This window comes from Ctenopharyngodon idella, chromosome 4 (assembly GCF_019924925.1).
Source record: "Ctenopharyngodon idella isolate HZGC_01 chromosome 4, HZGC01, whole genome shotgun sequence".
Taxonomy (NCBI): Eukaryota; Metazoa; Chordata; class Actinopteri; order Cypriniformes; family Xenocyprididae; genus Ctenopharyngodon; species Ctenopharyngodon idella.
Genome location: NC_067223.1, coordinates 1709413 through 1735576, shown reverse-complemented (window position 1 = coordinate 1735576; position 26164 = coordinate 1709413). Strand labels below are relative to the sequence as shown.

The 26164-nt window shown below is 36.8% G+C and overlaps 1 protein-coding gene across 1 annotated transcript in view; it reads right to left on the bottom strand.

Annotated features, from left to right (window-relative positions):
- The window catches only part of taf3 (TAF3 RNA polymerase II, TATA box binding protein (TBP)-associated facto), a 57081-nt gene that overhangs the window by 12012 nt on the left and 18905 nt on the right, over positions 1-26164 (bottom strand). Inside the window, exon 3 of the mRNA XM_051890892.1 lies at positions 2828-4542. Within this exon, the coding sequence (XP_051746852.1) occupies positions 2828-4542 (1715 nt within the window). The remainder of the gene's footprint in view (positions 1-2827; positions 4543-26164) is intronic.

The following is a 26164-nucleotide window of genomic DNA, read 5'->3' as shown; positions in this document are numbered from 1 at the left end:
ATAGGCTGTTTCATTTTACTGCACAGTTATGTTTTCTGGAGGAGTACAGGGATTTTTATTTTCTGTAAAATTGCAGAGGTTTACTTTTAATTTTATATCAAGTTACCTCTCATAAAGTTTCATTTTTTTCCCCCCCTTGAAATAAACATTTCTGTTCTGTATCCTTTAAATCTCCTTTATAAAAGCTTTACGAGGCATGAATAGTCCTCACTTTAGATGAGCTCACAAAAATAGTTAACTGACAACTACTAAATGTTTTATAACTACCTGAATTAATCATGAATTACAGTAGGAATACATGTTAATAAAGCATTTATTAACACACAGAGTAACTATTATTATATGTCTAAATAATAAGATGTATAAATGTACATTTAAATAGTTTATTAATCATTTACTTACACTTTATAAATGATCTTATGCACCACTGACACCTGCTAAATAACTGGTTTGTAAATAATGTAATACATAATTTAGAAATGATAAATTGATCATTAATAAAGTATGAAAATACAATTATTAAACACATTATAGATAAATAAACGTGATTGCTCTCCTCACAAACCAACCATTTCTTGTTTTTCATTGGCATGGCTCATAAGTGTTGAGGACTAGTGCATCTTTGAGCCTACATTTAGTAAGAGTAAAATACTTAAGTACTGATCAGATAATCTAAGACTTTTACTCAAGTGGCAATGAAAATGGTGCCTTGTAAATTGTAATGAGTCATTTCTGCTGTAAGTTATCTATACTTTTACTTAAGAATGGTTTTCAAGTACTCTTTACCTCTGCTGTGTAGACAGTCTAAAGCTTGTGAGACTAAAATCAGATGACTGGTTGTTCATATAACAATAACATATTGCACCTCTGAAACAATTTTACCTTTTGGCTGACATCGCTTTCTCTAACCACATGTCATATAGCGACCATTTTTCATGATCCAGTACTTTACAGTGAATGAAAAATTTACAGTGGAAAAAAGTCCTGGCCTGTTTTTTTTTTTTTTTTTTTTTTTAATTGAATTGTGTTTTTCCTTAAATTGAATATGCTGTTCTATCAGACACACATCTGAAGTGGGCTGCAAAAACCATTTCATTTTGACTTATTTTCATGTGAGCAACTAAGGACTAAGTAAAGACTAAGGACCCATTGCAAGAAAAAATGGCATAATCTCTTTTGCTTCTTTCCATCTCTCTCTACATTGTATCGTTTGTCTCCTCTTTTGCCCCATCTCTTCTCTCTCTCCACCATCATTCTCTCTCAATTTCTGTAATTCAGTGTTTGGTGGCAGTAGTTCCGAAGCAGTTCTCAGGAAACAGCGCTGGATGTTGTGGTTAAGGTCCAGAGATAGCAGATTGCATTGTGGTCCCACAGCATTGGCATTGTGGCTGGATTTGTCCGGTTTTATGTAAACGCAATACTCTTTTCACCTGAACTAATACAACCAGTGGCGTAAAGCCCCTTACTGCTACCGACGGCATTTTTCTGCTAATCTCTACGGATTTAAGTCCCTTGCACACATACCTCAGGCCAACGACTGATAACCCCCCCAGCTCCCCACCCCCTCAGCTCTCTCCCTCTCTCTTTTTCCTCTTTCCTCTCACTCTCTTGTCTCTTTTTCTTTTCTCCTGGATGGCAGCAAAGCAGCCTTGCAAAAAATTAAAGTGATGGAAAGATTTAAGCAGGTGGAGAACGAGAGAAATCACTTTCTCAATCCCATCTCCCAGTGGCAGCAGGAGACAGAGAAAAAGATGGAGAGAAAAAGAGTGCGGGGGTCAGGGATTCAGGTAACGAAAGAAAAAGAGACAGAAAGCAGGAAAAATGGAATTCTGCAGCAGTCCAAATCAATTCAAGCTGCTCTGATGTGGTGTACATACATTATCACTGTCGTTGGAAAGTGAAAAGCGATTGAAGGATGAGTTTGATAAAGAAGAACTAACACTCTTTCCCTCAAGCTCTTTTGCAGACACACACATATAAACGCTCTAAAATGGGATATGAATTGGGTAAACAGAGGCTTTGAGGTGTATTATCCCTTGTTTGATTTGCACACAGATTGATAGTCTATTGTGCATGTGTGTGTGTGCACAGGGGCTCCATGCAAGGAGCAGGATTCCAGGGACAAATCGACCGGAAAAGACGGAAATGTAAATGTAGCTCAGCGATCTACCTCTGATCTCAAAGGTACACACACAAGGAGACAAAGACAGAAAGATACACACACACAGTGAGGCCAGCTAGTAAATCTATCTGTGCGACTCCCTTGTGTCTTGCATTATTGATGCTGCACCTGATAGTCATATTGAATTCATGTGGAAGTTTTATGAATGGCCCATGCGGCCTTATGTAGTTGGCGTTCAATGATGATTACATCATAGTTGCGTATGAAAAGATGCGAACGCGACGCAAAGCTGTGTTATATGTACCCCTTGTTCCTGTTGAATATAGTGTTTCACTCAGAAATATAAGTTTACAGTAGTGTAATTTTTAAAAGTATTAAACACAAGACTGTGTTTAATACTGAATTGATTATTGAATTTTTCATTGATGGCCACCTCTGTCATATTCAGCACCAAAAATTCAGTTTGGGAAGGTTTTTACTGTCTGTTACTATCTATCCTACTATATCTATATCCACTATATACTACTATATTTACTATCTATATCAATTTGGGGCATTTTCTAGTCTTATGCAATGTAGCTACTTTTGTTATTAGATTGTAGTGTAGCTTTTAGTGTAACTGTAAGAGGGCAGCTTGACTGTTGAAAAGTAGCTTTCCCAACACCGCGTGAGACCAGGGACTTTATAAGTGCTAGGACATCTTACCATTAAACTTTGTTTCTCAAGCTTTGGCTTGTCTTTCTCCTTTTCCTTCGTCTTTTCTTTCTTCTCTTTGTCTTTCTTCTTCTCCTCTTTATCTCGCTCCTTCTCCCTTGGCCGTTCCTTCTCTCGTTCCTTTTCCCGCTCCTTCTCTCTATCTTTCTCCTTCTCTTTTTTCTTCTTCTTCTCTTTCTTGTCCTTCTTCTTGTCTTTGTCTTTGCTCTTGGTATCCTTGGTGTGCGGGAACAATTTATCAGGGAGTATTGGTGGCAAAGGGGGCAACATTGATGGGACTCGTAAGCAGGACTGGGGGCTGAACAGTGGGCTGGTGGCGGCAACGGCAGCAGCGACGTCTTTGGTTACTTGAGATATCCTCTTCTCCTCCTTGCCTCGCTCCTTGCCCTTGTCTCGTTTCTCTTTCTCTTTCTTGCTTTTCTCTTTATCTTTCTTCTTGTCCTTGTGTTTGTCCTTTTCTTTCTTTCCGCCAATGCCGTCTCTCCGCTCTTCACCTCCAACTCCAAGCGATAGCTCCGGCCAGGGGATCTTGGTCTCCTCCACCTGCCCTCGCTCCTTTTCCCGCTTCTTCTCCTTATTTTTTTCCTTGTTCTTTCCTTTCTCCTTGCCTTTCTCCTTGAGTCGCTCCTTGTCTTTCTTCTTCAACTTGGCCCTGATGTCTTTCTTGATTTTTTTCTTCATAAGAATAGCGGTAGTTGGGTCTTTCCGTTCCTGGGGAGGTTTGAGAGGTGGCGGTGGTGTAGGAGGCGAGTCAGGTGGGGACGACAGGTAAGAGGGCTCTGGAGGTGAAAGACTTGGGGCCTGAATTGGCTTTTGACCCTGATTGGCTTTTCGAATGACCTCGTCTATAGAGTCATCCATCGTCCAGCGGTTGGGTGGGTTGAGAAGTGGGGGAAGTGGCGGAAGCGGATGTTTTCCGGTGAGAGCTTGTGGAGGTTTGACATGGCTAAGTGTAAGTGCAGGTTTGGGTGCAGGTTTTGGAGGATTTGTCCCCTCACTGTCTGAGTCCGAGTCATAAGCAAATGGGTCTGATGTGCCATCTCCACCCGCACAAGCGCGAGCAATCACAGCAGCAATAGAGTTCTCAATATCCTCGTCTCCTGTATCATGACCTCTGAATTGGCCATCGCGAGAACTATCATCTCCGAAAGGTCCGGCCCAACCACGCCCAGCTGCACCCAAATGGGCAGGACTGGGCCGTGGGCTGCGGGGGCTTTTGGGCCTACCGGGTGATCTCTTCCCAGCCTTCTGATTGGTCTTGGGTGGGGTCAACGCAAGCGCTCGCCCCAATATTCCAGTGGGTGCAGAGGCACCCCCTCTTTTGGGTGATTTGTTCTTCTGCCGTGCAGGAGAGGGCGAGGGCAGTTTGGGCTTGTGTCCAGGTGTAGGAGGTGCCACAGGAGGCCTGGGTAATTCAGGGGAGAGGGGAGGGGAGGGAGAATGGGGCATGTGTTGGGAGTTGAGGGAACTCAGGGGTTCCCGTGGCTCGTAACACCATTCAGGGCTAACACCAGGTTTGGTGCTTAGGCGGGGCCTCTTGGCGGCAGGCAATAGACCCTCAGGTCTGGGACTCTGTCCGCCATGACGACTAAGCCAGTTCTCATCATTCTCCTCTTCCTCAACATCCTCTTCCTCACCCAAGGAGACTTGCATGGCCTCGGCAGAAGTGCCCATATCTGCAGGAACCGGTTCCTCCTCTTCCTCATCTGCCAGAAAGAAATATACAAAATATTAATATCACAGATTTAAAACAAATCAAATGCAACCAGAATATCCAAAAGGCAAGAAACAAGAACTGAGAAACAGGATCAAGATATGATGTAAGCCAGACTAAAAGCTCACATGTACTGCAATCAACACACCACAAATTACCCACCTTATTCAGTTCTTTTTTGTAAATAATATAGATAATAAGAAGGAAAATAAGACAAAGTCAGAATGTTGAAAATGAGCAATATTAACTGAGAGGGAACATTTCAGGGTGGAATAGAGGGTGGATATCAGAGCAAAAGATCAAAATCATCCACACCTGATTACACAGCAAATCAACAGAGTGAACAAGATACACACACAAAATCAGACCCACATCCAAGTGTGGAAGCAATCTCTGGTTAAATCAAACTTTTTTAATGTCTCCAAGCACTCCTAACGCACACACACACACACACACTACACACTAGGGTGGTGTGATACCAGTTAACCAGTGGTAATCTGGCCACTGCAACTCTCTGCACCACAATGGATGACAGGAAGTGCAGGCAGAGCCCTCTGACACTCTCTATTATAAATAGTGTAATCTATATGGTAATATTGTTGTATTCTATAAGCGCAGAATGGGGATAAGATAACATTGTGACTTTAGGCTTTCTTCCGGCCGGTGGAATGGTAATAGTTATCAAAGGTTATTTGGGAATGACACGCCGGCTGCTCTCTGATTGGCTGTGGCCGGTTATTTATGATACGAATTATGATAAAGATGATGTCTCTTCTGCGTCGGTCGCTCTCCCTCTCCTCGGCCCTTTTGCACAATAAATTGCTATCGTTAATCACGGGAAGGCTTTGTGCCGGCGTGATTACCGTGCCAGCGCCGTAATAAGAATTTTTATTTAAAGGAAGAATATGGATTTGTCATCACCTCCTCAGCGTGAAGTAAAGTGACAGTATTTCACAACGCTGACATTTAATTTGTATGGAAAAAAAGGAAAAGCAGCATGGGTGATATTTGCATTTTATGGCTCTATCCTCCGTTTCCTTTCTTCTTGGAATAGAAGTACTCTCTCTTTTCTCTCATACAACTGGACATTTCCACGAATAAGATACGAAATAGGGTCTGAAACTCTTAAGAATTAAGTCATTTTTTTCTTTGACCAAATGGCCAGTGAAAATAGGTGCTTAACCTTTAGAAAATGATAGTTGTCCACCTCATGAGGTCAAACTAAATATTATAGGAGCCATGGTATTTTACATTTATTTCATGAGTTGAAAAACTAAACAGAATGTTGAAAAGTTTGATTTCAGCTCATCACTCACTTAGAACCAAACTGGTAATAGGTTGAAACTGAAAATAACTTTTCAATAACTAACAAGGTTTAGCTTGGCGAATGTTGCTAAAAATAAATTGAAATTAATAATCAAAAAGGAAACGATTATAATCATTAGATACATTACTGCCATGCTGTAGAAAGTTCCTATCGTCATTTACAAATTTTTTCGCAATAGGGTTTTAATCATGTGGCAACAGGGTTAAGCCCAAAATTCAGGACATAGCAAAGAATCACATTTTCAGGAATAAAAATTTGACTAATTAGGTGGGATGGATACAGAAATTTGATGCATTTAAAACTACCTGCTTTTCATTGTATGTCAATAATATGTTAAATAATAGTTTATCTTATATATCTAACAGTTCTCAGTACACAATATATGTGCTTGTAATGCTTTAAATAAGCAAATGACACCATTAAACCATTACATATGAAAATCAGTGCGTATTTGAAACCAGTGCTCATGGGAGGGATTGAAATGAGAGATATCTGAAAAAGTGTGTGATAATTTTCAGACGTCAGGCCTCTACTTGTTCGTCCAGCAGAGAAACGGCTTCGTTTTCACTTGCAGCCAGTTTCTCTTTCATCTGATATCAAAAATTACCCCCCCCCCCCCCCCCCCCCCCCTTCCTATTTCATTTGGCACTGCCGAAGAAAAGCACGGATTTGTACACTTGCACACATAAACACACGGCGCTTAATTGATTGTGTCACTTACAAATGCGAATAAGACTAAAGACAGGGAGTGATAACGAGAGAAAGCCACTGCGCCAAAAATGGTACATGGGAATGAAAACAAGCTTACACACACATTGTGAAGTAATTAAAATGGATAGATAAGGAAGAGAGTGAATGAGAAGAGAGAGAGAGCTGTCAATTTACTGAGTCCAATGCCTGATGCAACTAACCAGCTTTCTCGTACTGATACACACACACACACACACACACACACACACACACACACACACACACACACACACAAATAGTTAGGTATGGTGGGGGGGGTGGATTGACTCATATCACTTTCATTAAAATCTCCCCCACCCCTCCCTCTGTGGTACATTAAAAAGGAAAAGTTGGATTAAGGCCTACTGCAATTAAAGGCAGCTCGTTTATTGGGGGCTCCAATCAATGGAGAGCGCGAGAAGCGGGCTAAACGAGACGAGATAAGATGCGTTTAATGTTCCAATTCCGCACAGCCTCTGTGTGGGACGATTACTAACATCTGAGAGCGTCCTGTGTGCGTGTGCAAAAAAAAAAAAAAAATTAACCTGTAGGAGTGTTTAATGGAGGAATCATCTACACCACAAAGATTCCTAAAACAGCCAGGGGTAAGGTATGGTATGTTTTCTAGGTGATTTTGTTTTGGAACCTTCAGAAAACTTTAACTCGATTTTTCTCAAAATTAACTTTATCGACTTCAAACAGGTGTAGCTCATCCATTTTTTGTCTGATTCCAACAAATCATACATCATTTTTAAGAATATAACAAAAAATAACAACTCATTTTCGAAAATTTGCTCATTGTGACTCATTTTCCCAGCACAGGTCACACATATAAAATTATAAAAGGCAAAACAGTATTGCTTTATAATATCAGCCACCATATTTGTAATCAGCTAAACATTCTATATTGATGCATCTCTAATTAACCTTAAACATGGTGTGTAAAAACAGTGATTTAACAAAGGAAAAACCTGTCTGGTGTGAAATAAATAGGAACAGAAGTAAGAGTTTGCCATGACTTTGACCTTGTCTGCAGTATCTATCTTAAACACACACAAATGTACCGCCGGCCTTCTGTCCTGCAGCATCTCCTTGCTCTCACGACCTTCACGTCCGGCAGGGGAAACTTCTGCACGCTTCCGGCTGTAAGTTATTCAAGAATAAGCTTTGAATAATTGTCCCGCAATATGAGTCTCTCTGATTAATTGCCTGAGATAAGAGCAGCTTCTCTCTCGTTCTGTGGCTCCCGCGCTCACTGCAGGGCCCTGCCTAGTACCCTAATCACAACACACACCGTTTATCTGAGAGTGTGGAGATCCAGCTTTGCTTGGGTTAACATGCAAGAGTAGGTTTAACATTGACTTGAGCAAAATATAAAGGGAAGTACAATAATAGCATGTATCAAAGTGTACATGAATCTGCTGTAGGCGAGGGCAGTATAGCCAAACACACAACATGATTAATTGTATATCCTGGCAGCCATAGATATCACCTACATATTATATATTTTAGCTTTGATATATAAAATTCAGTTTGATATATAAATGAATAATTCTACAAATTAATACATAAAAATATATAATTTATTTTCATTCATAAAATTATAAACAACAAGATTAATATGTAAATTCTATATTATAATTTATTTTTAGATTATAATTTATATTATATATTTTTGGATAATTCTGTGAATTTTAAACTTCACAGATGAAGGTACTTTATCTCATTTGATTTTTTTTATTTTTATTTTACCTGATATATGCAAACTTAAAGGGTTAGTTCACCCAAAAATGAAAATTATGTCATTAATTACTCACCCTCATGTTGTTCAACACTTGCAAGACCTTCGTTCATCTTCAGAACACAAATAAAGATATTTTTGATAAAAAATATGACTCAGTGAGGCCTGCACTGCCAGCAAGATCATTTCTTTTTTCAATGCACAGAAAGCTACTAAAGACATATTTAAAACAGTTCATGTGACTACAGTGGTTCAAACTTAATATTATAAAGCGAAGAGAATACTTTGTGCTTATGACGTAGCCTTGTTTACTGAAATCACGTGATTTTGGCACTCCAAACCACTGATTCGAAACAAAAGATTCGTAAAGCTTCGAAGCTTCATGAAGCCATGTTTTGAAATCGCCCATCACTAGATATTGTTGAATAAAGTCGTTATTTTTTTTTTTTTTTTGACGCACAAAAAGTATTCTCGTCACTTCATAATATTAAAGTTGAACCACTGTAGTCGCATGAACTGTTTTAAATATGTTTTTAGTAGCTTTCTGGGCCTTGAAAAAGGAAATGATCTTGCCGGCAATGCAGGCTTCAATGAGCCATCGGATTTTATCAAAAATACCTTTATTTGTGTTCCGAAGATGAACGAAGGTCTTACGGGTGTGGAACGACATGAGGGTGAATAATTAATGGCTGAATTTTCATTTTTGAGTGAAAAAACCCTTTAAAGATATGATTATTCATGACAAATTAATATATGAAACAAAACAATTTTATGATATAACACTTCAGCTAACAAAAGACTCAAAAAAGTAAAAACAGCTGTTCCAAAACAGCTGATATACACACACGTGACCTCATATCAGTTTAATTCTACAATAATCGGAAGTTGTGTCATTGTTTTGCAACTGCAAAAAAAACCTTTTTTTTTGTGTAAATGTAGCCACAAGCTATATATAAGCTATGATGTAAATAATATTGCAAAACTTCTGCCAGAATACCTTTCTATCGTTGGTATATACTGTCATTCTATCTAGCTATAACCCATTGTGTTGTAACTACAAATACAAGTTTAAATTCAGAGTGAAAACTAACTTTAAAGTCATAAAACAGGAAATGCACACATACATATACAATGATAAAGGCAGTGAAAATGTATTTACACATCAAAATTCTTCCTTGATGCTAGTTTGCCTAAAAACAGAACAGTTTTTCCATCCAGAAAAAAAAACCCCATACAAAACAGGTGTGCGGGAAGAGACAAAAACACAGAAGTTTACTGATAAACACACAGGGTCTTTGTGGTAGCAAAATGTATCTATCTTCAATGTGAAACCCACATTCTTTTCATGGACAGGCAAGCGTGTTGAGGTAAAACGGTAAAGCGAAAAGAGTAAGACAGTGGTGAACACTTAACACTCGGCTAATAGCAAATCTTCTTTCTCCAGTAATTTAGTACCATGCCTACAGGGCTCAGAGCCTTTGAAGTAGCAGGAAATGTCAAATCAATTATTGCTTTCCTATAAGAAAAGAACGTTTTATTGGGCTTTCATGCCAATAGTGTACATTGCGTGATTTGAGTTTGGGGGGGGGGGGGGGGGGGGGGGTTCATTTGGAATTAATTTACACACTTCGACAGGAGTCCATCAACGCTTGATTAAAGTGAAGTGGTTGATTTGTACATTTCTTTTCTCTGTCTGCACCCGTCTCCATGCCACATTGATATAACAGTCTTATTTGATGAAATAACTATTCCGATCAACAGTAAATACACAGTAATGATATTCTGCACCTGCATGGACAAAAGGTAGGGCTATAAGGTATTGAACACTTTGTCCTTTCTTTGGCAATAAAGACTGCAGCACTAGGGTAGTTTTGCGGCCATTTAAATAAGTTTAATTTATGCAGATTAGTTTATTCAAACTATCTTTTTTATTGATTCAATACTTGAAAACACTAATTCAGTGATTTGTTGTTACTATAAGACCTTTTGCCACCATCTAACCAATGCTCAATTAAACTTAATATTTAAATTTTTTTTAATTCTTTCATTTACTCACCCTTATTTTGTTCCAAACCTATGACTTATAAGATTTGAATGACAGGAAGGTGAGTAAATGACAATTTACATTTTTTGGAGAACTATCCCTTTATAACACTGTTAAATCTCAATATTAATTTTATTATTAATTTATGTACACAAAAAATGTGTAGAATTTTAATAGTCATTTATAGGTTATCAGCTATAAACATGAAAATAATTATCAGTATACCGGTATTGGCCAGAATTTTAATATCGGTGCAAGTAAATGTTATTTATTGCTATGTACAATAAAAAAGGGCATATTATATAAATATTATATTATATTATATATATATATATATATATATATATATATATATATATATATATATATATATATTATATTATATATACACACACACATATATTTTATATATCTTTACTGAATTATATTATCTTTTTATACTGAAAAACAATGTGGAAAAGATGCCTTGAATATTTTTATACTACACTGTTAAATGATTTTTCAAAGATTGTTGAATTACATTTCAAGAACTATTTCAGCTTTTCTACTTCAAAGTTTCATGTTTAATTCAAAGTGTTACTTGCTGTAATTATTTGTGAAATTTACTAGACATTTTGAAAATGAAAATTGTTTCAAAGTGAATTCTTTTTTCCAGTGTACATTTTAATTTTTGCTTTAAACATTTTGAGAGCAAGAATACAAGTTTGGATCTAATGATGAACCTCAACAAATCATATGAGAGAGAATGAATATTAGTTGACACGCATTTTCCCCAAACACAAGAGTGCTATTATGGAATATCGGACTACTGGGAAATCAAACAACAGCCACCTCTCGCTTTATTGTGGCGTAAGGTCTTTTGTCCGTCGTTGTGACTCGCTGTCTTTCACTGAAAGTCTTTCTTTCGTTCTTTCTTTCAGGAGAGCGCTGGAGACAGACAGACTGGTGCGCCCACATGTTCTCACTGCCATACATGGAACTTCAGTTGAGTAACGCTCCCCTCCCCTCCCTCAGCCGATACACAGATCAGGGCCCCTGATCGCCTTTGCGATTACAAAACCGCAGAATTTTGCCGTTCCCCAAAACAAAGTGTTTTTAAGGCTTCTGTTTTCTCTAGCCCTGGCGCCACCAGGAGTACAGTAAACAATAAACACTGACGGATGAAGCCTGTCGCGCACACAACACACGGAAGCGAGCACGTACACACACACACACACACACCACACGCATAGGTGTTCAGGTTTAACGTGTGAGGGGTGACTAATTTGAGTTGTATTGAGAGGCAGAGCATGGAGGTATTGTGTCAGTACCTGTTACACTTCCCATAACCCTGTCATCACCCATATAGTCATTGAGAACACGAGACAGTGGCTGTACGACGCCGGGTCACCTGCCTTGAACTCATCATGTGTCACTGCAAAACAAACGGCGTCCTTACCGGATGTCATTATTCTATTAAGCGCAATTGTAAACGCGTAGCACTGTTCGGCTAACGACAACAAAAAGAGCTTGATATTTTGGCCTTGTTAAATAAACAGGTCTTAGAGTTGCCGTTATCGATACATCAGAACAAGTTTGCTGGCAAGCGAACAGCGCTGAGGGGAAGAAAAAACAGTCCAGTTGAACACTTAGTGGTGGACTTATGGCAAATTGACTTTTACTTCAAAGTGCTCGACAATTATGTCTTTCAGCAATTAGAGTGCTTGAAAAAACGGAACCCACTTGAGCCTTGCCAGTGAACCGGTGGAGGAATGCCCCCGAGCCAGCTCGCGGAGGGGTGGGGGGTGCTTTGGGTATTGTCCTGGGAGTCTGAGCAACTCAGACGCCTTGGCAAGAAAGCACATCTGAAACCAGCACTGCACACACACCCATGCAAAGCATGTCAGAGAAGGGTCAAAAGCAGGGTTAAAAAGTACTTTCTACACACACAAACTTGTGTGACACACACAATAAATGTTCCAACAGCTTTATACACAAGAAAACTATTAGGCGGTCAAACCGGGGCTATGAATTTACCTAAAAATTGCATCTTAGTGCATTTGAATTGTTTCCAGGTTTAATACTGTTAGAAACGGGAGTTGGGTCTCTGTTCATCAGCGATGCTGAAGTCAGGAAGCTTTGCTCCTGTGTTCGGTTTTAATGCTAATACCACGCTGCTATCTGAAGCAATTAGACTGCGTCCGATCCCTATCGGGTCTGTGTGTTCCCAGCGCATCTAAAGAAAATGTTTGCGTTTGAAAAAGTCCATCACATAAACAGATAAGGAGCGTTGCAGTGCAGCGTCTAGCTGAGTTGACTTTGTTCCCTTGCAGATCAGTAACGGCGACCTGCTGCTGGTTCTGATGAACTCTCGCTACCGCAGAACTGATATATGCATATACATACATTAACGCAGTGAACTTGCCACTGCGATGGAGATATTCCCATAATGCATGTTAAGATTTGCATTCACTATAATATACAAGATGTTATCATGTAAAATTTACATATTTTGAAATTCAAATCAACAGCTTAAAATAAAATAAAAAAATCTTGAATATAGTTTTTTCTAAAAATATATCACTGCTTTCAGTAGCATTTTTTAAATTAACATTATTGATTTTACTTTACTACTACATATACTGAGTGTATCCTCAATTTAATAAATAAATAACTGATAAATGCAGATATTAATGTGTAAATTGTAAATGAAAAGTGCTTACTGTATAAACATTAAAAAACTAAAATTAAAACATTCTACAGCATCTACAAAAACAAAAAATCTTTGATCAGAATAGAAACAAATCCAATTAGCACAAAATTATTTTTTATACTCCTTACAATGAAGTTATGTCGCCATACTTTTATTTAAATTTCAACACATTCAAATGTAAAAGTACATATGCAAACTTATACGTTTCCTCTTAAACAACTGAAATTCTTTTGAGAATGACAACGGGCTAATCTGTCGGACATCAAAAATGTTCTACAATAGTTATCTTATTTCGTCTGAGTGTAATGTGGGAAGAATCCAGATACACTACATTTCCAACATAGAGAGACGGAGCCATCATGCAAAGCTCATTCAGAGGGCACAGTCAACCAAAAGCACAGAGTTCTTGCACAAGGTAGTAAGAGAGTTACGGTGTTGTTTCAAATCTTTACTATCATTTAAATCATGCCCCACTTACAGATGTTTGGTTTGACAGGAAATAAGCCATGCAATCTTAGATAAGGTCATCAAAACATAGCCAACTAAAATAATAATAATAATAAAAAAGATTGTTTACTTTTCATAATTTCTTAAATTCTAACTGCTCAAAATGAATGCTAATTTTGTGAAAATCTATTTAATTTATTTAAAATTCAACCTAGCAATATTTCAGAGGCTAAAAAAAATTATTACCAATTAAATAAATATAAAATTTCTTAAATTTTTTTTTTTTTTTTGTTATTGTTTTAATTTGTCTAAGTTTGTACCGGGCTGCTATTTAAAAAAAAAAAAAAAAAAAGTTTGTATGATAAATAAAGAACTATAAAAAATTTTATAGGCAAGTTTTTGACTATTATATATATTATATAATTCTGTGAATGACATCTGACAAACATCCAGTTGTTAATACAATCTTTGCACTGTATGTATTATGTAAACGGGTCAATGACGTGACGGGTCATTTTTTTGTCCAAAGGCCTTAATAATAATAAAAAACAAAGATATGACATCCAAAGTATGTAAGGTAGTACAACTAGATCTCCTTTATTGACTCTTAAATATTATAATTATATTTTGCTACATATAAAGGTATTTTAAAGATTCTGAAGTGTCAAAAGGTCATTCGGTTTAACCGTTCAAAGGCCAACACAGCCATTTCATTTGTGATTAAAATATCTAAAAATGTATATATTTTTTATTCTGGGATGATTTTATAACATCATATATTAACATAGTGCAAAATGGTATTAAAATTATGTGTAGAAGTCGTTGCTTTGTTATGAGAAAGAATGTCTGGAAAAATGAATTTCATTGATGTAATTCGGTGTAACCAATATAAAGGGACCATTTTGGATCAAGTCATGCGGTCAGTATCATGTGACAGGATGTGACATTCAGACATCTGCAAAGGACCACATGGTCGTGAAGCAAAGTAACCAACTCTCTTTTGACCATTTGAAAAATTAATGTTTTCACTTGCTCATACGCATGTCCCGAAACATCAGGTCATTCGGTACAACCGCTATAAAACATGGAAAATGTTGTAATATTTAAAAAAAATCTTGTACTAAATATAAAATGTTTGATTGTCCTTTTGCTATCTAGCTAGTAAACTAACTAGCTAGCTAGCTAGATAGATATCAACATGTTAGCATTGTTTGAAAATATCATCATTCGGTATAACCAAAAGTGTCATTCTGTAAAACCTTTTTTGGTGACAAATTTTGTCCATATTGTAAAAAATGACAAAAGCAGTGTTAACTGATTATAAAAACCACATAATCTCATTGTTAACACTTTATAAATCTTCAAATTTAATTATATCTCCATTATGTTTTTTTTTACACTTTTAAAAACCTTGTCAATGACCCATAAATTAATATTATATTTTAATTCTGAATTATAAAACATTCATACTCTGCACACAGATCAGGAAGCAGTATAATAGGAAAGGTAAGGGCAAGTTGTTACTAGACAAGGGTATTTATAAGTGCAATTCAAAATGAACATTCCTGTGGCCAGGTCGTGACCTTTTTGTGAGTGTCTCTCAGGTCATAGGGTCAGGTCAATCGGAGGGGAATGTTATCCAAAGCGCTTTATTTATTTATTTAATCTTTCATCTGACTCCACTCCTTTACCGCTGCCCAGGATTATCCAAAAACACGAAGGGAGAGACGGGGAGAGGAGACCGCTGCTTCAAATTAGCCAGAATAAATAATCTGCACTTCAAGTCAATAAACACTGTACATTACTTTTTTATGGAAGCAGTCAAATAAACTTTTTGAAAAGTTTCTGGTAGGTAAATAAAGGAGCTAAATTCGCACGGAGCGACCAGGCGATTTACGCTCATCTCTTTTTCTTTTGGTCGGAACATCCAACCAGTGATTGACGTCTAAACACACAATGAATATATGCGGTTTCTCAAGATTTGAGAAATAAAGTACAAAAAATATAACACAGAGTATCTTCTCAGAAACTGACCGTGAAATTTAACATGAGGAAGGATATCACAATTTAACCTACATTTTCCCCACTGCATTCTGAACGAGGTCGGACCGGTTTCAAGTACAAAGAATGGGGGAAATTTCGAGAGAGAAAAAAAAATCCAATGTTTCCGGTTCAGGATGAGTTTGCACAGACAGGTCACTGCCTTGATGTCTACCTGAGTTGACCGCCTCTCAGTCTATGAACTCCTCACCCTTCGGTGAACTACAAGGAAAAGCAGCAACAGCAGAGAAAAGGAAGGGAAAAGAGACAGAGGGGGTCTACCGCCTAGTGGAAGGGACCCGCATGAGGGTTGTGGGACCAAAGTCTTGAACATTCTTCTGTTTCCTAAATGGCCAGTGCAACACAACAATACGCCTCATTTAGACTTAATGGATGCATTTGATGCATGCGCAGTCGAATTTATGCGTGTGTGTGGCATATTTATATATTTGCATTCATTAATAACGGGTGAAATGCCATACAAAGTTCATACATGTGCATACGTCGTGTGTTGGTATGTTGTGTGACGCCGTAGTGTGCGTGTACAAGTGTATATGTGTGTGTGCGTGTACTGAAGAGAGCCCAAACAGCTCGGCGCCAGCAGTCTGCCCTTCCCGTAACGGCTGAACGACGGCAGAAGACTGAGAGAGTGAGAGAGAGAGAGATTTGCATCTCTTTGTGATAGAGAGGGCCAGGATTCCTCACGCCCGTACGAAAAAAATACAAATAAAAAAAAAAAAAAAAAAGGAGAAATTCGACAGAATGGCACCAGGACAAATTCCACTTGGTGCCGGCGTGTATCAGTCTCGACACACACAGGTGACTTACGGACACACCAAATCACACAATGCGACAACCGAACACACAACTTCATGTCCTCGTTCAGGTGAATTTTCTCGTATGCCTCATTCAACTAAGCGAGAGACGTTAATATGGGAGTAATTCCTATAGGCTATATAAAACTAAATCAAACTGGGCAATGGCATATATGAAGGTCCATATTTATTTATTTATATATATATATATATATATATATATATATATATATATATATATATATATATATATATTATATAAAATAATGCATATATACGTTTTACTTATTTAATCATTAAAGGGATAGTTCACCCAAAAATGAAAATTATCCCATGATTTACTCACCCTCAAGCCATCCTAGGTGTACATGACTATCAATGCGTACGGAAGCTAGTTATTCTGTTTAATAAAGTTTTAAATATGGATATTTTTCTTACAAAAACGCATCGCTTCGCTTCAAAAGGCCTTTATTAATCCACTGGAGCCATATGGATTACTTTGATTATGGATAGATTCCATTTTTCAAAATGGAAATTACTTAGATTTTTTTTCCAATCCATTTTCTTTTTTTTTCCTTCTTTTTTTCCCCCCAAAATGCGGCCCCCCATTCACAACCATTATAAACCTTGGAGGACTAAGGATATTTTTAAAAACTTTTCAGATTGTGTTCGTCTGAAGATAGTCATATACATTAGGATGGCTTGAGGGTGAGTAAATCATGGGATAATTTTCATTTTTGGGTGAACTAACCCTTTAAGTTTTCACAATCTGAACAAACCTTGTCTTATCATAAAAATATCAAATGATCTGATATTTTAAGAAACTTATTGACCTTGACAGTCATGAGGGTTTTTTTTATTTGGTGTCAGCTAAACTTAAACGTTCACCACAAAAAAATAAAAACAATAATGATACTAAAAGAAGAAAGCAAGAGGGTCTCTTTTTTCCCTCCAAACACAACGGGAAACATATTCAAATGTGTCTTGCTCTCATCTTGGTGTATTAAGATTACTTCAATTTTTCCAATTTGTTTTTATTTTCTAAAATCGTAGAAACTGCTGGGCAGGCGGTAAAATAAAGCTTCTCAATCTCAATATGGGAGGAATATAATCCCAAACTAGCCTACCACTTGAGACACACGCAACTCAATCTAAAAACCCCAATATATTAAAAGTGCATTTAAGACGAGGGGCTGAACTTAAAAAGACTGGGTGCTTACTCCTACAAAAATACATTTGTGCTGCCGTCTGCACAATTGTGCAGCCCAATATTTTACCACAGAAGTCACTTGCTCTGTTCCAGTTCACTTCAAATGTCAAATCAGCCTTCTGAACTTTTCTCTTCAGTGCAGAACAGTGACACTTTGAGTCCAAAGACACGCAAAAATATACTTTGCGATGAAGATATTTTTTCTCAGACATTTGTGGTCGTAAGTATGGGTCTCTGAGGTTGTCCAGAAACAGATTAATGAGATTGACTAGTTCACATGTTGTTGTTTTTTCCCTATAATTTTTGTTGTGCTATTTTTATAGCATGCTTTAAAGTAATCTTACTATGCTGAGAAATTTGAATACATGTCCTATACTGTTATTCATACTGTTGGCCAATTCCAATGTTAAACTGGACATTTCGTCAAGCCTATTTACATATTAATAATTCACTATAAAAAATAAGACTTGTTGAAAAGACAAAAAAATTATACTTAGGAGGACCAGGATAGAGAAATGTCACAACCCAGACTTGAATTTTTGTAGCCCACGTATGCTCCAAGGCTCAACATGTCGGAGCATGTACATTAACTTTTTGTACATTTACCCATTTCTTACGTTAAGAAAAAATATTAGTCCAAAGACAAAAATAAGCACAAAGAGCTCTAGTATGCGTTGTGCACCCAACACTAGGGTTGACTGTAAAACTCATTTTCATATTTTCTGTGCGACAGCAGCAGACATGTGGAGGGAGCCACTCCAAGTCAAACAGGAGAGCAGGCTGTTTAGACTGCATTAATTCCCTTGACGAGCTTCCAAACCGGCCCACTTAAGGTTATTAAGGTCTATAAATACCGTGTTACCCTCGTTAAGATACATAATTGCTTAATTTACATTTTGCTTCCTCCCTGAGAAAATCGGAAGTCATTACAAGACTCCCAAAAAACACCCATCCCCGTGATTAAACTGGTCGCCAGAGCTGACCAATCAGCTGCTGAGCTCAGCACTACCACAGGAAACTCCCGAGGAAAAAGATGGGAACTTGAGGAAGGACAGCGTACTGGTGAGGGTGTATTGTGTGCTTGTGTGTATGTTGAGATAAGAAAGGAGCACAGGGAAAAGTCTGAAAATGTAGTTTTGTTTTGATTCAATTTTTTTTTTTTTTTTGTGAGTATATAAAGTGCACATATACAGTAAGAAAAGTGCATTTAAAACATGACAATGAATAAGTGTGTATCTTTAAGTGTGCACCTAAAAATCATATGTTTCTACATATCTAACATATATTTGGGGATTCAATGAGTATAAATTAATAACTAAATAGATAGTTATATAGACAGAATGACAGAAAGACAGACAAATGAGAGAGAAAGACACTGATAGATAGATAGATAGATAGATATTAAATTACATTCGAATTTTATTTTTATTTTTTTAAATGCAAAAATACAAAGTTTTCTTTGATTGGTAGAGTTTCAGGAGAAGTATATGGTACATCCTCGTTTAGATATTTAGTTAAGTAAACGTGTGTGTGTGTGTGTGTGTGTGTGTGTGCGCGTGTGTGTGTGCGCGTGTGTGTTTTGGCTGGGATGGGATGGGTTGAGGGGAAGTTGGATGAATACTTTTAACTAATGTTACACCTAAATAGAGTTTGGGTCAGAACTGGCTGTAATTCTTTAACTGACTCAAGTTAACTGACACATACACATAGATCTCCATAAACACACACAGATAATTTGATTACAGCCCGACACTTTCTACATGTCATTCAGGACATAGTACAATATACAGAGAGAAATTCATGAACAATCCTGTCTGTGTGTGTGTGTGTGTGTGTGTGTGTGTGTGTGTGTGTGTGTGTGTGTGTGCGTGTGCGTGTGTGTGTGCAGGGATTTGCACTCCTCAACCCGCTCAGGAAATCCCTTAAATTATGTTATTAGATAAACGCTGCAACACAGGTCAACATGGGGTCAGACTGTGTCTGGGAACTTTGTGTCCGTGTTTGTGTGTCTATGCAAGTGTTTTCCACGGAGAGAAACATCACAGTTATGTCATCTAGTTGAGTGCTGATCAATATAACAACAGCGAACATTTCAGTGAAAATCATCTTATAACACTGAGATGAAATATTTGCCAAAGACAGTGATCATTCGATCCCTTTCACCACTCATAACATGGATCCATGTGCGTTTCTGCAGGTGGTGTATTTGTGTGTATGTCAGTGGTAAAACAGAATTAGGGGCTTGGTTATGTGGAGCCAACAGAAGATAAGAAGCCTAAGATGATGAAATATAAAGCAACACATGGCCTAGACGACCTCACTCTGATCAGTGATAACACACACACACACACACACACACACACACACACACACACACTCAAGTGCTTGTGTGATTCATGATAACAGCAGCACAACACGCACAGGGCCAAACACTTTATCAACAACAGAATTACAGCGTGATATAACATCTGATACAGAACTATACTCCTGATACTGCAGAGTGTAACAGAGAAAACACTAAGAAAGAAAGAAAGAAAAAAAGAACGAACGAAAGAAAGAAAGAAAAGCAAACAACAGAGCAAACGAAAAAATGAGCAAGCAAACAAAGCAAGCAGACAAAAATGAAACGATTTAAAAGGAAAGAAAAAAAGCACGTGGGGGCAAAAAACAATAATAAACGATGATCAAGCAAATGAGTTAAACAACTGAACGAAAGCAAACAGGTAAGAATTGGGTCAAATTCAAATTGGGTAAAAAAAAAAAAATTGTGAGTTCAATCTAATAATGAGCAAAAAAAAAAAAAATAAAATCACAGCTTCAATATGCAGTTGAAGTAAAGCAAACAAAAAACAAGGGCAAGCAGAGAAGAACAAAAGAAATAAAAGGAAAGATAAAAGCATGTGGGGGCAAAAACAGTAAACAATGTTCAAACAAATGAGTGAAGAAACAAACAAATGAAAGCAAACAGGTACGAACAAAAGAATAAACAAAACAAACAAAAAAAATGCAGTTTGAAATGAAATACTGCACTGTCTATACTTTTTTTTTTTAAGCAGTATGCATTTTTTCACAATAAATTTTTATTAGTAAAAGTAGTATTCCTTCATGACCTCATCATGAATATTATCAAATGGCATCCAGTTATCATCTACAACAATTAGGCTGATTTTTCATTTTTCATTTAAATGGGGCAAAAAAAATGTCTTAATTTTTGTCAGTTCAATCCAATAATGCAGGGGATCATTTTAAAAATTATATCATGGCTTCAATATGAACTCGAAAGGCACAGTGGACCAAAGGAAGGTCAAGCACACTGCATTATGGGATAAGCAAGTATGCAATTTTTTGTCTCCATGCAACTACATGATCTAATGTACAGAGGAAAAAATGCATACTTGCCTATTATGCATACTACAATCTATAGATGTAGTCGTATGTTAGTATACAAGAGTCCCTGAGTATGTCATGCCATATAAAATATGACCGCTAAATCCCTAAACACAACGGTTGACGCTAACGCTAACACTAACTCTACAAAGAGAAAAGCCCCACTGCAATCTTCTATGCAGAATTTATCTGCACCGCTTGACTAGGATTCACTGTGGCTACGTCTTAGGGTATGTTTCAGTGCAAGTAGATGTGAACACGTTTATCGGATTCTCTCGCGTTTCAACTGCAGTCGATCACGTTGTGTCTGGAATGTGATGAGCTACGGGCCGCAGAGAAACCCAGTCAGCGATAACTGATAATGCCACGTGGGCATATTGCTGTCTGTTAGCCACATCTCCCTACATTTGTTACAAGCCAAGTAAGTAACAGAGCTATATAACAATGCGAGATACAGAGTACATGGATTAGGTTTCGCCGAATTCTGTGATGAATGAGGTTTGACTATTTATATCTCGTAGCGGTCGATGCAAGTGTGAGGGATCAGATCCACTTAGAATGCGTTTAGGCCGTAAAAATAAAACGGTATGAATCGTTTACCACTGAGGTTATTTTACTTGAGTTGCTGCTGTTTTTTTTTCCTTCAGTTCTTCATTTTGAAGACTCGTCCATCATGAGTTCAATCCAGAAGTCATTCAATTAATCCTGGACTCTCCTCTTTCTGCCTGCCTCTCATCCCGTCGCTCTATCTCTCTTCCTCGCCCGACTCTCCCTCCTTCTATCAGTGCATTAATCTAAGCTGTGTTTCCTTGCCTCTGCTGGTGCCATGAGGGCAAACGCTCCAGATGGAAAAACCCTGTTTGTATTCTGCAGGCGCGTTCGTCAGCCACTCCGTCTTTCCCTCCTCTCCATCTTCCTTTCCAATCTTTTGCTCTCCATCCTCGGCCGTCTACACTGTACGCTCTCCATCTGTCTGTCAGGTTCTTCCGTTTTAAATCATTGCTTTCTTTACAAATGCAATTTACATTGGCTTTGATTAAAAAAACAAAAACATTCCACAGATATTTCCAAAGTTCAGGAATATTTCATGTGAAGAAACATACACTACCTTCTTAAATTCATGTTCAATACTGGTGGATCAATTAAGAATGAAAGCAGGCCAAAGGCCTTAATAATAATAAAAAACAAAGATATGACATCCAAAGTATGTAAGGTAGTACAACTAGATCTCTTTTAGTGAATCCAAAAGGTTTTAATTATATTTTGCTACATATAAAGGTATTTTAAAGTTTTTGAAGTGTCAAAAGATCATTCGGTTTAACCGTCCAAAGGCCAATACAGCCATTTCATTTGTGATTAAAATATCTTAAAATGTAATAAATGTATATATTTTTTATTCTGGCATGATTTTATAACATTATAAACAGTGCAAAATGGTATTAAAATTATGTGTAGAAGTTGTTGCTTTGTTATGAGAAAGAATGTCCAAAAAATGAATTTCATTGATGTCATTTGGAGTAACCAATATAAAGGGACCATTTTGGATCAAACCATTCAGACATCTGCAAAGGACCACATGGTCGTGAAGCAAAGTAACCAACTCTCTTTTAACTATTCGAAAAATTCATGTTTTCACTTGCTCATACGCATGTCCCAAAACATCAGGTCATTCGGTACAACCGCTATAAAACATGGAAAACGTTTTAATATTTTAAAAACTTGTACTAAATATAAAATGTTTAATTGTCCTTTTGCTTAACTAGCTAGATTTAACTAGCTAGATATCAGCCTGTTAGCAGTGTTCGAAAATATCGTAATTCGGTACAACCAAAAGTGTCATTCGGTAAAACCGAAATTTTGGTTAAACCGAATGACTTTTTTGGTAACAAATTTTGTCCATCTTGTAAAAAAATGACAAAAGCAGTGTTAACTGATTATAAAAACCACATAATCTTTTTTAAATCATTGTTAACGCTTAATAAAACTTAAATTAATTATATCTCCATTATGTTTTTTTACACTTTTAAAAACCTTATTCATCAATGACCCAAGCAAAATTGAACCTGTTCACATGGACTTCAATAAGAAATAATATTTCTACATTTTTTTAATGGTCTATTTAAATCTGCCATATAAATTAAGATTTAATTCAGCGTTTAGCCTGTTCACATCAGCTTTGATATGATAGAAACAAAAATTCAGAACATCAGGAAAACAAAGAAAAAATATCCTACTAATCATTAATTAAAATGTAATAACTTAATAATTTTCTGCTTCCGTAATGCAGCCTTCCTAAATATATTAAGAGATATTTAAGTATACTTATTTAATAGTATTACATAATGATTAGAATAAAGCAGAAATACGGCACATTAAAAGTGAAATGGTTTGCCGTTTCATACTGATTTAAATGAAGGTTTTAAAGGATCAATTCAAGATAGAGTCTGTCACAAACCTTATATTTAGTAGGCTAAATGATTGAAGTCATACTACCTGCACAACGAAAATAACAGTCAAGCACAAAACATACATTCACATAAACAAAAGCGTAGCCTCTGATATAATGCATAAATGCAGAATTTCACTACATATGCAGATAACACATGAAGGTACAGGCAAATCCGTAACTGCGGCGCTACAAAACCAATAGCCGTTATCTAGCTACTGTTCTTTCTGTCGGTGGACAAGTGCTTCCTGCTCCACTCCACAGCCCCGACACACCTCACCAGAAACTACCTCATTCTGCCTTCTGACAGATCATTTATATCACATAAACCTTAACCAGTAATTATCTTTTGCTACAGTCTGCCAATATTCTGAATGACAGTCCTATATTGGCACAGTGAAAGTCAATACTTTGTTGAGTACAAATTCAAAATGGACCTAATTCGAGGTCAGGGTCGACCTCCTGCTAAACATTCATCTCTAGATGTTTCTACCTGAGGCGCTTAGCATTTGAAAGTTTATGACTGCCTTATGAAGCTACGAAATCAAAACGGGGAGCTATTTAACTAAAGAAAACGCTCTAGATGTTAAATAAAGAGTATTTTATGTGCAGGACTCGACAATAATTATAGAGCCAGGGTGAGAGAGTTTCAGACCTGTTGAAAGAACTGTCACTTGCCCCGTCGGCCCAGTTCTACGTTATTATTACGCTATGTTTCAGTCATATACAATATGTGGTATTAAGTCATGTAAACTTAAACTTGATCACTAGATGACATAGATGAGGTTTATAAAAAAAAAAAAAAAACGAGTTGTGATAGTCTTGATAGCATCAGTTAGAAATTGCTGAAAATAATAATCACTGCATGCAACAGTTTTCCAGCATTATAGCTGGATGCTTATGACATTATAGTGGTATAATCTGGTATTACTGCAAATTAAAAAAAACACTAATTCGTTTTTGTCAAGAAAAAATAGGTATAATACTTTATACTTTTACATTGTTTATAAAAAAAAAAAAAAAAAATCAACATGAATAAATAATACAAAATACAAACTGTTTTTCTAAAAGATATATTCCGACACATCTATGTTGCTAAAAATCTATTTTATTTATTTATTTATTTGTGTGTGTGCGTGCGTGGTGGGGTCCGTCAAAATATTTCCGACTAGGCCAGCAGAAAAAAATTCTTATTGACGTGTCCTGCATATGGGCTATTTTGAAGGGTATATCAAGCAAAAATAACCCCTATGCGAAGTGAGCACGTCCAGTGAGAGAGATACAAACACATATACATCAGGAGACCCAAAATAACAGGCAGGTGTGCCGTCTTTAGATGCTCATGGCATCATGGGGAAAAACGTCCATCAGCAGTTTTTGTAGGTCGCTCATCACACAACACAAGCTTTAGGGCTGGTGGCGAAGGACACTTACTGTACTGTCAACCGTAAGACATATAGAGAGGAAGAGTAATTCGCAATGATTAGTTCACTTGGTATAGTTTTTAATGTTAAGACGAATATATTTGGAGTAGTTTATCACTTTTAAATGGGGATCAGTCCTAGTAACGTGTGTGTGTGTGTATAGGGTTCCCACACCTTTTAATCATACACATTTCTGAGTTTTTTTTATTTTTTATTTGTGATTACTCAATAAGATTTTGAGTTAAAATATATACATTTGTATAATTACATGAAATATTATATAAAAGATATAGAAAAAAAAAACTGTATTGAAAAATTTCAATTACTTTTTTAATGTTATTTATTTCCATGACTTTTCTAAATTGTTTTAAAACTTCCTCATATTCCCAGGTTTTCCATGACTGTGGGAACCGTATCAAAAGCAAAAACCTCAAACAGATAAGATGGGTATGAGATTACCACAGTATAAGTCAAACGAATTTTAAGTGATAATACAAAACCTACACATATTTCATATAAATACAACACTCGCTAATCTGCAAAGAATCATGCAACATAACTCATGTAATGAACTATATCACAATTCAAACTGTGCAAAAATGAGACTATCTCAATAATGTAAATGTTCCTTCTGCTTCGGTAAAAGCACCTCTTGACTTGCAGCGTGTGCAGTGATTTTCCGCCCTCCTTCAGAATGCTGGTCTCATCCACCTCTTGTTTCCTATGGTGGCATTAAGTGCTTACCCAGACTCCCTCTCTGCTAGGACAATAAACACACACTAATTCCCTGGCACCGCTAAACGCTTCAGCAGCACCGTGTGTGTGTGTGTGTGTGTGTGTGTGTGTGTGTGTGTGTGTGTGTGTGTAGGAGAGCCCAATTACTGAACACACACACAAGAGAACCCCTGTAACACACTTTTAGAGCGTAACACTTTTATTTGAGGGTGAACTAGATTGTTGAGATCAGCACTATGAATAATGCTTTTAATAAATGTTTAAATATATTTTTAGACTGAAGGTTTATAATAATTCATATTGTCTAATTGGCCAATTCAGGATGTTTTAACTGGCTTTTTATGGATGAATCTCATAGACAAATCTCTTTCATCAGCATTTATTCTCTTTCTAAATCCAGAATTCAAAATATAATTTTATTAAGAAACATTAATAGAGATGTAAATATTTGCTTTGACAATAAGTCAATTTCTTTTACCATTCTTTGAATTAATTCAGTTTGATTTTGTTCAAATTCATACTTTTTGTCAAAATTCATATTCAAAGAATTTACACTGTACTGCAATACAGACCAAAA